The 15170-nt window shown below is 25.1% G+C and overlaps 1 protein-coding gene across 1 annotated transcript in view; it reads right to left on the bottom strand.

The window, feature by feature from the left end:
• Positions 1-7969, bottom strand: part of LOC100200891 (translocating chain-associated membrane protein 1-like 1) — a 34087-nt gene extending 26118 nt beyond the window's left edge. Inside the window, exon 1 of the mRNA XM_065796024.1 lies at positions 7682-7969. Within this exon, the coding sequence (XP_065652096.1) occupies positions 7682-7804 (123 nt within the window). The 5' untranslated portion in view covers positions 7805-7969. The remainder of the gene's footprint in view (positions 1-7681) is intronic.
• Positions 7970-15170: the final 7201 nt, after the last annotated feature.

Below are 15170 nucleotides of genomic sequence, written 5' to 3' on the forward strand. Positions count from 1 at the left end.
ATCGTCACTAATTTCAATAATGGAATGTGCACGTGGAAACACAATGTGAATACAAAAATGCGCAAATAAAATAAGAATAGAAAATTAGAAAACCATCATAAGAAAATTAAAACTGTGGAGTATTTTTAATCTTGTGAAAATATCAAGTAAAATTTATTTGATTTATTGTTTGTAATATTCCACACATCGTTTATAATAAAAATAAATATTAATAATAGAGTAAATTTTAAAATTAGTTTTTGTTCATAGTATAGATTTTTTATTAACTATTATTTATTTTAACTCAAATTTAAAACGATTCTGTTGTTTAGAATGTTCGCAATTAAGGACATTCGAAAAGAAAACTAAGTAATGATGTCAATATTTATTAAATGAAAAGTTATTATTCTTATTTATTATTATTTCAAATTATTCTTGTGTTATATTTTTAAGATAAAAAAACGTAATTTAAAAAAGAAATTTTAGAAAAAAATTAAATAATTAATTAGAATAAAAAATATCAAGAAATATAAAAACCATTAACCGTTAATTAAGTTTACAGAGTATCATTTTAAAATACATATATCAAAACAACGAAGCAAAACTAAGTCACTAAATTATACTTCGATACTAAATCAATAAGAAGTTGCGTTTTTGTTTGATATTATTTTTTTATAACATAAATAGTTAAAAATAAAATCGCGATTTGACAATATACAAGAAGTTTGGAAGAATAAAAATCTCTTTCGTTGAAGTAGTTTCATAACTGTGATACTAATTCAAACATTTTTTGACGAAAGAATTATGTAACAAATAAAAAAAGATATTAAAAAGAAAAAGCTTTTTATGAGTATCGCCTTAAGCAATTTTCATGATCGAGCTTGCCGACGTTATCTCGAGCGCACATAATCACGCCCGATGAAAACATATTCTAATTTTACGAGCGCGATATAACACGCTTGACGATTTTTTTCATCACAAGCCCTGTATATGCATATATATGTATATATATATGTGTGTGTGTGTATATATATATATATATATATATATATATATATATATATATATATATATATATATATATATATATATATATATATATATATATACATATTATATAGATCTATAGTTTGTTGTTTTTGGGAAGAGCGAAAGGAAAAAAGTGATTCTTACGCCAACACATACGTCACTTCTAATTACTTTTGACTTTCTTTCAACCATTTGCGTGTTGTCAGAAAGTAAAAACTATTAATTTAATTACAAATTAATTGTTAAAAAAACGCAAATTTAATTGACCAAAATGTTTTTTAAAACATTTTGAATGTTTTTAACAATATAAACAATGTTTTTTTTGTTTTTTTTTATTAAAATGTCTTTTTAATAAAAAAAAATAAAAATAAAAACATTGTTATTATTTTTTTTATTAAAATGTCTTTTAAAAAAGTAATAATAATAACATTTTATTAAAAAAAATAAAAATAAAAACATTTTATTAAAAAAAATAAAAATAAAAATATTGTTTATATTGTTAAAAACATTCTGAATGTTTTAAAAACATTTAGAATGTTTTTAAAAACATTCTGGTCAATTAAATTTGCGTTTTTGCGGTTTTTTTAAAAAACGATAATTTTGTAATTAAATTATTGGTTTTAACTTTCCGACAACACGCAAATGTTGGACAAAAGTCAAAAGTAATTAAAAGTTACATATATGTTGCCGTAAGAATCATTTTTTTCCTTCCATACTTCCTAAATGCAACAATCTATAAAACTATATATATATCAGGGCTTGTGATGAAGCCAGCACGAGCGCGCTCCGCTCGTAAAACGCGCCCGTAAACGGTATTTTCAAACCTTCTAGGCGCGATAAACAACACTCGTTCAGCTTATAACGAGCGTATAAAATAACGCTCGTCCAATAGTTCGGGATTATTTTTTTATTTTCATAAAATATTTAAAAAAGATTTTTTATTAAAGATATTCTATTATCAAAGCACTAATATAAAATATAAAAAGCACTACGTCGTGAATGAGCAGTTTGAAGTCGTTAATAGTCACTAATTTCAATTATGCACGTGGAAACACAATGTGAATACAAAAATGTGCAAATAAAATAAGAATAGAAAATTAGAAAACCACTATAAGAAAATTGAAACTGCGGAGTATTTTTAATCTTGTGAAAATATCAAGTAAGATTTATTTGATTTATTGTTTGTAATATTCCACACATCGTTTATAATCAAAATAAATATTAATAATACAGTAATTTTTAAAATTAGTTTTGTTTATAGTATAGGTTTTTTTATTAACTATTATTTATTTTAACTCAAATTTAAAACGATTCTGTTGTTTAGAATGCTCGCAATCGCATTCGAAAAGGAAACAAAGTAAGGACGTCAACATTTATTAAATGGAAAGTTATTATTCTAATTTATTATTATTTCAAATTCTTGTGTTATATTTTTAAGATAAAAAAACGTAATTTAAAAAAGAAATTTTAGAAAAAAATTAAAAAAATAATTTGAAAAAAAAATATCAAGAAATATAAAAACCATTAACCGTTAATTAAGTTTACAGCGTAACATTTTAAAATACATATATCAAAACAACGAATCAAAACTAAGTCACTAAATTATACTTCAATACAAAATCAATAAGAAGTTGCGTTTTTGTTTGATATTATTTTTTTATAACATAAATAGTTAAAAATAAAATTGCAATCTGACAATATACAAGAAGTTTGGAAGTATAAAAATCTACTTCGTTGAATTAGTTTCATGAGTGTGATACTAATTTAAACATTTTTTAACGAAAATTTTTTAATTTTCATGATCACGCTCGTCGACGTTATTTCGAGCGCACATAATCACGCTCGATAAAAACGTATTCTAATTTTACGAGCGCGATATAACACGCTGGACGATTTTCTTCATCACAACCCCTGATATATATATATATATATATATATATATATATATATATATATATATATATATATATATATGTATATATGTATACATTTGTGTCTTGTCGTGACCTCAGACGTAAAGCTTGTTCATCCGCGAGTTACTTTGTATGCATGTTTGTGTTTAGTAACCAGAAATTTCTTGTATGTTTATGTCTTAATTAGTTATATTAACTTTGATGATTATTAATAACTTCATTGAAAACGCAATTATTGTTAAAAGTCTTTATGTTTACAAAATAAATCATAAAAACTGTTTTAAAAGATTACATTAGAATAAAAACAGATACACTTACAAAATTTACAAAATTACAAATAACAATACAAAATTTACAAGATTACAAAATTTTTAAATAAAAAATAAGAATATACTAATAAAATCTATAATTTTAACAAACTTTCAAAATTTTGACAATTTAAAAAACTTATATTATAAAACATTTATTTTTGTAAACAAATAATAATAGCTTAAAAGATTTACGGTTTTGCAGATGTGGCTCCAAGAATGAGCCGTATTATTAATAATAATTTGTTTCATAATATATTGTTAAAACAATTTATGCTAGAAATCTCAAAACTTAACAAATCTTGAATAATACAATTTTTAAAACATTTCAACAGAATACTCTAGAACTCTAGATATTTTGAGAATATTCAAGTTTATGTATATTTCCATGTTTAAAATTTTTTTTTGTTTTACGGACATACATAAACTTTAATGTTCTCAAAACGACTCAAAAACCTGGCCAGTTTTTCACAACTAAATATTATTTCCAAGGTCAGTATTCAAGAGTGATCCCTCCCGCTTTCTGGCCAAGCCTGTGTATGTATATATTTATGTGTATGTTTGTTTCTGTGTGTGTGTGTGTGTGTTGTTTTTTCTGAAAAATTAAAGCATACATTTTTAGATTAAGAGATTGGGAAATTCGAGTTTGACTACAGTTAAAAACTTGCTGATGGCTACGATCTGGACGATTTGTTTTTTTGTAAGTTCGAATGTTAGCCATTGTTTTAATACTTGGGAAATTCGAGTTTGACTACAGTTAAAAACTTGAGCTACTTTCTTTTGGGAGCACCCTGACTTATTTTCAAAATATGCAGCAATCTTTGGAATATTTTCTTTAGTAGCTACCTTAGCAATTCGACCATTTCCAACTTTTATTTTCAGAGATCCATTCTCCAATTTTACGATTTTATCGTAAGCAGTTGATCTGGGTAAACCCTAGGGTGTCCCAAAAAACAACATTTTTGAAAAATATATGCAGAGACCCCCTTAATGTGTTCTATCTAATACAAAAACACTAGATTTAAAATTTTTTTGAATAAAAAATATTTTAAGGGGTCCCTGAAGACCCTTGAATATTTAATAGGTCCCTAATATATTCAAAAAAAAAGTTTTTTAAAAATATGTCAACCTGGTACTCATATGAAGCAAAATTATATAAAAATTTCAAAAATAATATTTAATTTGAAAAAATTTTAACTTATTAAAATTATCATAAAAATACATAAAAAATGCATTTTTTTTTTGTTGTTAAAAAACATAATTTTTCATGTAATAAAACCAAAAATAACAATTCTATATTTAAAATCTATATTATTTTTGAAATTTTTATATAATTTCGCTTCATTTGAGTACCAGGTTGACATATTTTTGAAAAAATTTTTTTTTGAAAATATTTAATACAAAAACACTAAATTAAAAATATTTTTTATTCAAAAAAAATTTTAATTTAGTGTTTTTGAATTAGATAAAACACATTAAGGGGGTCTCTGTATATATTTTTTTTAAATGTTGTTTTTTGGGACACCCTAGTAAACCCCATTCTATAAACTGCTTAGCAATAAACACTTTACCTTTTTCTCGATTTTTTTGGAAAAAAATTTCCATAATTTTTTTGAGGTCCTTTACTTTGACCATTTTATTTTCAATATTCAAATAATATTTTTAATTTAGTTAAATTAAATTTAAATTAATATATTATAAAATTATAGATTATAATATATACTATTATAACTTATAGATTATAAATTATAGATTATAAAATCCTCTTTCAAACAAGTGTAAAGGTTTTTTGCGTGCATGAAATAAATTACATAACAAATGCAATTAAAATTTGTCCAAAATTTTATTTATAGGGTGTTATTTGATGTCATAAAATTCTCTTTATTTTTTAAAGACATTAACTTTTTTAAATTACTGCAATAATATTAATTACCAAAAACAAAACAAGTTAAATGTTATTTAACAGCTTTTTTATTATTACTATAAGGGAATGTTTATTCTCTTTTCCTTTTTTTTAATACGAAAAAATTAAATTCAATATTGCATTTAAAAAAATGTTTGATATTAACAAATTTCTTTCTTTTCTCGACATTTGCATGAATTTGAATAAATTAAAATTCTATAAATTATAAAAAAATTACTTTAATTTATTTACTTTATTTATTAAAAAGTTTATTATTTTATTATTAAGATTATATCGCTGTATATCGTTTATTAAAAAATAATCGCTGCGATTTAACTTGCATTATAAAAAAAAAAGAGTTAAATATACGTTTTGTGCAAATATTTGATGCAGTCGTTTATTTAAAATTTAATTTTGAGTAATAAAAAAAATGTTTAGGAAGGAAAACCGAAAAAAAAATTGCGATATAAATGAGATTTTTAAGAGCAAATAAAATTTCAATAATAAAATATCCAAGCATTAACTTTAATTTTAATAAACTTTACTATATTTTTTAAATCAAAATCAAATTAAATAACTTTAAAATCTAAATAAAACTATTTTTTTTTTAATCAGAATAAAAATATATACTTTTATTAAATTAGTTTTAAATTAAATCATATATTTTTTATTAGAATTAAATTATGTTTTTATGATCTTTGCTTCAAGCTTAAAAAATCAACTATTACAATAAAATAAAACGAAATAAAAATAAACTTTTAATTTCATTTGAGTTCTTTTCATTAGTAAATAGCACTTATATCAAACATTCTCATTCAAACTTTTGTAACAAATAATTTTACATGAACTTAATTTAAAAGTTAATGTGACTTTTAAAAATTATTTACTTCTTTTACTACTTTTACTACCCCTAAAGAATAATTTAAAAGTTAAAAAATGATTAAAAAATGTTTAACCGAAATTTTAGCGAATTATGTAAGCTTACTGCTTACATAAATACGCTTAAGGCATACATAAATTGCTTTACGTGTAACACCTTAAAATAAGGCCTATATATATATATATATATATATATATATATATATATATATATATATATATATATATATATATATATATATATATATATATATATATTTTTATATATATATATATATATATATATATATATATATATATATATATATATATATATATATATATATATATATACTGTAGTTATTTTAGGTGCTCCCAGAAGTCCTTACAGTCTTATCACAGAGCGCCGTGGGAGAGCATTTAACAAGAAGTTCACGCCTTCTTCCGTACCAATGTCGCTTGTTGGGCTAGAGCTGGCATCGAACCTTGGACCTCTGGGTTCTGAGCCAAAACTCTAACCACTGTGCCATGGCTGCTCAAATATATATACATATATATATATATATATATATATATATATATATATATATATATATATAATATATATATATATATATATATATATATATATATATACACACATATATATATACACTTACATGCACATGCATATTTATACATACACATATATACACTTACACGCATGCACACATACAGATATATAAGCTATTTTTATGCACACTAATGCATCAACTGACAATAGACAAACTTTTAGGAAACTTAACATACATAAGCCAATGGCTTTGGTTGCATTAGTTAATAGCAGGTTTAAATTTTGTGTACATTTATACTTCTCTAAATATACAACTTTGCATAAAAATAAATAAATGATAATATATATTATTTATAATAATCCATAAAAACAAGTAAAATAAATATAAAATATTTATTGTATTGAACTCAGAACCATACACTTGCAACATAACTTAGAGTTTACAAATACTGGAATTCTTAACAGTCTATTTCAGAATGTTATCCATAAAAGGACTGGAGAGATTTATTGCATCAACATCATGAAGTCTACCTAACAATCAAATTATATTATTGCTTCACCCACAAACATTTTTTCAGACTATCAAAAAGGTTTATAAAACCTTAAAGCCGGCAACTGGAACAAGTATTTAGTCAGAAGAATATTATCTAAAAACTGAATAAACTACTCTTATGTTTTATCATTTTTTCAAGTTATATCTAGCACATTTTGTTTTAATTGTTCACTGAAAAAAAATTTTTTTTTCAGTTTTTCATTATTATACTATATTGTAGTATTAAACCTCTTTTATATGCACTGCGTGGATTTTTTGTTTAACACGTTTTTTTAATGAAAGAATCTGTTAAATATATATATATATATATATATATATATATATATATATATATATATATATATATATATATATATATATATATATATATATATATATATATATATATATATATATAAATATATAAATATATGTATATATAAATATATATATAAATATATATATATATATATAAATATATATATAAATATAAATATATATATATATATATATATATATATATATATATATATATATATATATATATATATATATATATATATTATAGCATTATAATAATATTAGATAACAATGTACAAATCCTACCTGAAACATTAATCCAACCATAACAACCATACAAACACAAGAAACAATATCCCCATGATTTTGAATTATAAATTCTTGACTCATAAAAGGAGGACTTTTTCCCTTCTTGCCGCGCAAAACCATTTTTTTTAACAAAAAAAACAAAGTATAAATCAAGATTTCAACGCACAAGAAGAAAGAATACCATCAACTATAGGAAGTTGTTTCCGAAAATAACAATTATGAAGTAGCAATCCATTATTATTTACAATTTCATGCGACTACTTCGTACCGTTTTTTAAATGAGATATTCCGAGAACACGTATACAAAAAAAAATATTTATAACTTCTTTACCAGATTCCTTTTAAATAAACTTTTCATTTTAAACATGAAAGTTTTAATTTACTTAGGAATAATTGCAAGGATAACTAAGTTAAAAAAGATAACAAATACTTTATAAAATTAAGATATGATTTAAAGATTTTTTTTTTTGTAAATTTATTTGCCTCCAATAAAAATAAGTTACAATAACAGAATAGCTTTATTACAAATATAATCGGCAGGACTTCCAGAAGATCATACTATCTTACCATGAAGCCCTTTAAAATATCAAATATAATAATAATAACAATAAAATCAAATTAACAAATAAAAATAAATCAACACAAACTATATATAACTGTGCATTTAAAATATAAATATACTGGATAAAGTATATGAAACAAAGGAACTAAAAACAAGAAAAAATATTTTCTGCTGAAAAGATACCTTCTTTTAATTTTCCTTTAAAAGAAGTCTATTTCAAAGACAAATCAAAATTTGGCAAAACTGTTTTATTTCTTAAATAAGGACCGCGATAAAAAAATAATTAGTTGTTCAAATTTAGTATGACAGAAAGGTTCTTGTAGATTTTTTCCATTGCGAAGATTGTATTTGTTTATGGGTTTTTACATCACAAAGGTTTATAAATAATCAGGAGATAAATGATTTTTACATGTAAACATGAAACATAAAATATTATAAACATTTAGTTCGTATACATTTAAGGCTTTCATTTCTCTCAGAAGTGGTTTTGAATTTGAAATACGATTTACAAAATTAATTAAGCGAGCTGCGTGTTTCTGATGCTGATAAAGAGATTTAAGTTTAGTTTTGTGCGCTTTTTTTGTAAAATATTTCTATATATTATCATACGAGTGTTATAATATTTCTATATGCGTTATAACATTCATACTAAACAAATTTTAATATAATATTTTTATAGATAATATAGATATATAATAATCTCAGTACACGTAATGGGACCTCAGAATGTAGTAGGACCTCAGAAGGTCAGGTTTAAAATTAACCAACGTAAAACACGAATTTATCTAATAAATATTGTAAGCCATGGATAATCTGAATAAAATATATTTATATAGATGTGTGCGCAGATAAATCCAATTTTCTCAAAAACGCATTTCAAATGATAAAAAATAGCATTTTATGGTGCTTCAACTAGCGTTTTAAGAAAACAATTCAAAAAACTGTATAAATAAACTTTATCGATTTCTTTTAAAAACTGAAAATAAAATATAACATTAACAAACTCGAAAAAACATATAAGCTATAATCCAAAATAAGCGAAAACAAAATGATACTTTTTATTCTGGAAAGAATCAGAGGAAAGAAGTCTTCAACTTTATCTTCATCAAGTTCGAACTGAAGACATTTTTTGGTTCCTTTTTCATAAGCTGTTTTTGATGTTGCTTGGATTTCCTTTCTTTATTTACTTGCTCCTTTTTAGCTTTGTCTTCATCTCCCCTCAGGAGATGAAGATTAAAAAAAGTATATATATATATAAATTTGTTATGAAACTTTACACTTGAATAAATAATAAACAGTGTTAAAGCCATATATAACATAAAAAGTATAAGACTAAGTAAGATGTAGCCATATAGTTGCATCTTATTTATATTTTATGTATAAGTTGAACTAATAGATTATTTAAATTTAGTAGAAAGTGGCTTACAGACTGGCAAAATTCTAAAAAAGCTGTCTCTAAATTTTCCCAATCTTTTAATCGAAAGGAAGATTTAAAAAGTTCTGATTTTGAAGACTCACAGAGTGCAGTTATTGAATCTGTATGTAATTTTGCTGCAGAAGTTGTTATGTATCCAAGTTTAACTAGTGCCTTAAAGCCAACTTTAAGGCACTAGTTAAACTTGGTACTTAAACCTTAAACACAGTACTACAAAAATATGTTTTGTCTTTTGAATTCAATTATTGAAAATCAGGAAGAGAGATTCATAGATATTAAAGGCAGTTTAAAGACAAATACATTTTATCAGGATAAAATGTATGTCTTTAAACAATAGTGATATTGAAAAAGAGCCGTTGGAAACAGTTCATTTTCAAAATGAAACTAAAAATTGGAGTTTAAAACACAACTGCACAAGGCAATGTACCAATGATTTATTGGCAATTTTAAATCGTCATGGGCACCAGGAAATACGAAAAGACGCAAAGACACTTTTGTGTATAAGAAGAGTTGTGAAAACAGCATCTTTAAAAATGGAGATTACATTTATTTTGGCATAAAACAAGGTATTGAAAATATATTGCAAGTTCAAGACTTCAACTCCACTAAAATTAATCTTATATGTAATGTCTTACTTTAACTCCACTAAAATTAATCTTAGACGGGTCAACCACTCTTTGAATCCAGTGCCTACCAAGTTTGGCCTATACTTTGTCAATTTGTATATTTTAAACCATTTGTTGTTGAATTGTATGGCAGTGAAATAAAGCCATGTGCTTCTGAATTATTAGCAGATTTTGCAGAAGAGTTAAAAACTTTCAAATAGCCAGAAGAAATATTTGGTAAGTTCTACAATATTTCTTTGTTAGCAATAATATGTGATGCTCCTGCTAGGGCACTCTTAAAAGGCACAGTTAAACATTCTGGATACTATGCATGTGAGAGATGCAATTGGCGTGGTTTTTATGTTAATGGTTGTATTGTTTATGATAAATGTCACAAAACAGTTACAAATAGAAAAAATGCTGATTTAAAAGCTGGATTATACTCTGAATAAGATAAAGATGGTTGGTGCCATCATCATACACGAACTCCACTGTTTGACATTGAAGATTTAGACATGATTCAGGATTTTGCTCTTGACTATATGCACTTAGTTAATTTAGGTGTTATGAGGCGTATGTTATACTACTACAAAGGTACATATGCCTGAATATTTAATGGTCGTTTATCAACACCTTATTTAAAAGAGATTTCTCGTTTACTCACTAATTTAAATGGGAAATTGCCATCAGATTTTGTGCGTCAAACAAGATCTTTTGAAGATGTCAATAGATAGAAAGCCACAGAACTAAGAACATTCTTAATACATGTTGGTATCATTGTTTTATTGTGGGTAACGATGTATAAACATTTTCTCAGCTTATCTTTAGCAATCCGCATGTTGTGTGAGGAAAATAATGATGTTAGGAGAACATATTTGAGCCGTGCAAAAAAACTCTTGGAGTATTTTGTGTCAAACACTCATGAACATTTTGGTGACACATTTTGTGTCTACAATGTTCACTGTCTTCTGCATATAACAAACGATGTTGAACATTTTAAAAGTAGTTTGGACGAGATTTCTTGCTTTCAGTTTGAGAATTTTTTGCAACAATTAAAAAGATTAGTACCAGGTAAACAAAACCTATTAGTAGAACATGCAAAACGCTTAAGTGAACATAAATCAAAATTAAGAACTAGAATTGGTGTTTCCCAGAATGCTTGTTTCATGACAAAATATTTTGTTGTTTTTGTTAAAAACATTTTACCAAATGATCAATTAGTTTGTGACATCCAGGGTTGATAAAAATCATGATTATTTTGAAAAAAATCAAAAAAATTGATTTTTTTGATTTAAATCAGATTTTTTTGATTTAAGTTAGATTTTTTTGATTTAAATCAGATTTTTATGATTTAAATTACATTTTGGAAAAACAAACTTTTAATCACATAATTTTTAAAAATATAATGAAATCACAACTAAATTAATTTAAAACATTGAAAAGTTAAAAAAAGAAAAATTTTAATGTTGATTATTTACAAATTTTCAAAGATTCCATCAATTAAGTTCATTGATTCTAATGCTTTTTGATTAAATAGTTTGAATAGGAAAACCAATTTGCCTGCTTTCTCAATTCCTAGTCTATTTCTAATGTTTGAATGCACAAGACCAAATGATTAAAATATTCTTTCAACTCCTGCAGATGAAGCAACAGCAGTAAGTAACTGTTCAACAACTTTCAGTAATTCCTGATTCATACAATCATTATGAGATTTCCACCAATCGCATGGCTTAATAGTTTGAACAATGTTATCATGGAACATCAACTTTTGAAATGCTTCTGCTTTAAGGTTAACCAAAAGTGAAATCTGGATTCTTTGAAGCTGCAAAGTCTATTCCAATCTCTGTTTCTTTATCAGTTAATTCTTTTTCCTCTGTATTTAGGATTAACAATATTAGCCAAGAAATGAGCTGGGTAATTGCAGGTTGTATTCTTTTGGATAAATTCATCTTGGCTAAGCTTAGGACTTAGTTCCCTATGAAGATTTTTCCATATCACTACACTGTCACCAATAGTACTACTGTCCTGCTGCATCGGGTCTAATGCAACAGCATATGGTTTAACCATTTGTAACAGTTCTTCTGCACTTCGCTTTACATCAAGGTTATTTACAATATTTATAATATTCTTATCAATTATTGTTGTGTTTTCTTCACAAATTGTAACAAAATCAGCCAGTATTTTAGATAGGATTCAAGACAATCAGCCAATGTGTTCCATCTGACTCTTGGGGCATTATAAGTCGTAACCCCTCTTTTTCTTTGTATGTAGCAGCACCAAAATGGTTGTTTCTAAAATGTTTAACAACTTGAACAATCTGCTCCTCTCTGTTTGGAATTGCCAAATCTTGGGTCAATAAATTGAGAATATGAGCTGAACATCCATATGTAATAACATTAACATCATATTGAGTTTCAAATTATTGTCTCATTTTTGACACAATTGCTGCGTTATCAGTTACTACACTGTGAACTTTACAGCCGAATTGTTTTTTGCATTTGTTGATAGAGTTAACAGCAACGTCAACCAAATAGTCAGAAGTATGTGAATGGCCGGAGGTATCAATTGTATCTGCAAGATAAATATCTGAATTCATTGTTGTTACTGTTGCACAAACTATTGGTTCATTATGAACATTGCTCTACCCATCAATACTCATTGTCACAGACTGATCATGTAGCAAACCTGAACAGCTAGTTAAACTGTTTTTGAACAGTATCTAGTAGTTTTCCACCAATATTGATTCTATTAGGAGGGTTATACCCTGGGCGTAAAAAATGGATCGTCTTGATAAACTCTGGATGGTCAACCATTCTGATAGGCGAGTTAGTAGCATAAATAATTCTTGCTATCTGCTCATCAATAACTTCTTTTTCAGATTTAGTGGTTTTAATCAGGTATAAATCCAATTTAGTTGTCACTGTCTTGCCACTGCTTGGTCTTGTCACTGCCTTTTTAATCAAACACAAAAAACTTGTTTTATCTACAGCAGATTGACTAGATTCAATTTTCTTAACAGAACATTGACTAGTTTGTGCTTCTTCAGTTGCCAGGTTGATATTTTCTAAGGTGTTTTGACAAATAATTTTTTCATCATCTTGAACATCTTTCAGAAAATTACATTTACCAACACTTTTGTGGTTTCTCATTTGAGCAACCAAACCTTGGATTTGTACACCACAGCTTTTGCATTTAGTTTATTACCCTTTTTCCTAAACTTTGCAGGTATTTCTTTAAACCATGTCAAAACTGGATCTCTTTTTCTACAGGCACTAGACAATTTTATTTCTAGTTGTATTATTTTTATTTCAACTAAAAAATAAAAAGCTATTATTAATGAACACTGTAATTTAAAAAAGTTTGAATATACTCTTATATAAAAGGAATATATTTATATTTATTATATAATTAGTAACAAAAACAGAAATTAATGTAATTAGTCAAAAAGTTAAAAAAAAACATGAAAAAAAAAATTTACTTATATGGATAAAAATCTTACAATAAATTTAAAAATTTAATGATTTATATGACTACTATATATTTTATAACGCATTATCTGACTATTATAACTAATACTAGTTTATGCAGTAGTTATATTTAGCTAGTGCAATTTACTTTAAGTTGATTAATAAATAAATAATCATTAAAAATAATTAAAATCAAAAAGTCTCATTTAAATCAGGATTTAAATGAGACTTAAACTTTAAACTGATTTAAATCAAAACTGGTGACATCTATAAAAAGAATCATTTAAACAGTTTCTTTGACAACTTTGTAGAATCTAAGATACTTAATATATATCAAAAACCATAATTGTAGTCCAGTAATGCAAACAATTAACATGCATGACTTACATAGAAAATGTGTGTGTATTTCATTTTAAAATAACAAAGTTGTAATATCTTTATTAAATGTGAATTTTTGAAATTGGGTATTTTGTGTTGTTATATATGTATTTATTGAAGTTTTATCCATTTTTTATCTACAAAGTTTATTTCTAGGATCATATATGTTTTATAAAAACAATTCAAAATATACAAGAGTTACAATTCTGCATTGATATATTGTACAGAATAAATAGTAAGTTTAATTGCTATTTAATTTATAATTATCTAAAATTGAAGGTTGTACAGTACCATTGCAATTAAAGAAGATGGTATTGACACTAAAATAGTAGTAACTACTCACTGGGTTAATGCAGACAAAGGTATAGTATACTATCCCGTTTGAGGAAAAAAAACTGTTGGTGTTTATTTATCTGAATGGGCTAGTCCAGAACTTGGCTGGCAAGAGTTTATATTGTTAGAATTTATTTTGGAGTGTGGAAGTTATGAAACATGTCAGGCAATGCTAAACTTTTTAACTGAAGATGAAAATGATGATTGCCCTGGTAAGTGTATCTATTGCTTTGTTTAAAAACTGTTTGCATTATTTTTTGTCATATGTTATACTGTTATACAAATTGTCAAAGTTAAATACTTTTCATAAACTTGCTTATGTAAATAAATTTCTTTGTTTAACAAGGTTATTTTTTCAAGGTTTGTTTCACAACTATAGGCTTAAGATAAGGAATTTATAAAAATTAAAAGGTAGTGGCCCCTGGACCTCGGAGAAATTAATATAGTTAAAAGAAAAAAGTGGAAATTGATCAAATGAGACCAATTCAATTTATGATACAATATGTATCTTAGCTTTAATATGTTGGGCATTCAATTTTTGTGTTCTGGCATTATTTTGTTTTTAATTGTATGTTTTTTGATTTTATAGTTTCAAATATGCTCAACCCAAAGGAACGAGTTCCTAGTCCAAATTTGCATGCTTTAAGTGCACATCATCTGGTTCTTCATCACCAATTCAATTGGATGTGCCACTTATATCTCCATG

The sequence above is a fragment of the Hydra vulgaris genome, chromosome 04 (genome assembly GCF_038396675.1).
Source record: "Hydra vulgaris chromosome 04, alternate assembly HydraT2T_AEP".
Classification (NCBI taxonomy): domain Eukaryota; kingdom Metazoa; phylum Cnidaria; class Hydrozoa; order Anthoathecata; family Hydridae; genus Hydra; species Hydra vulgaris.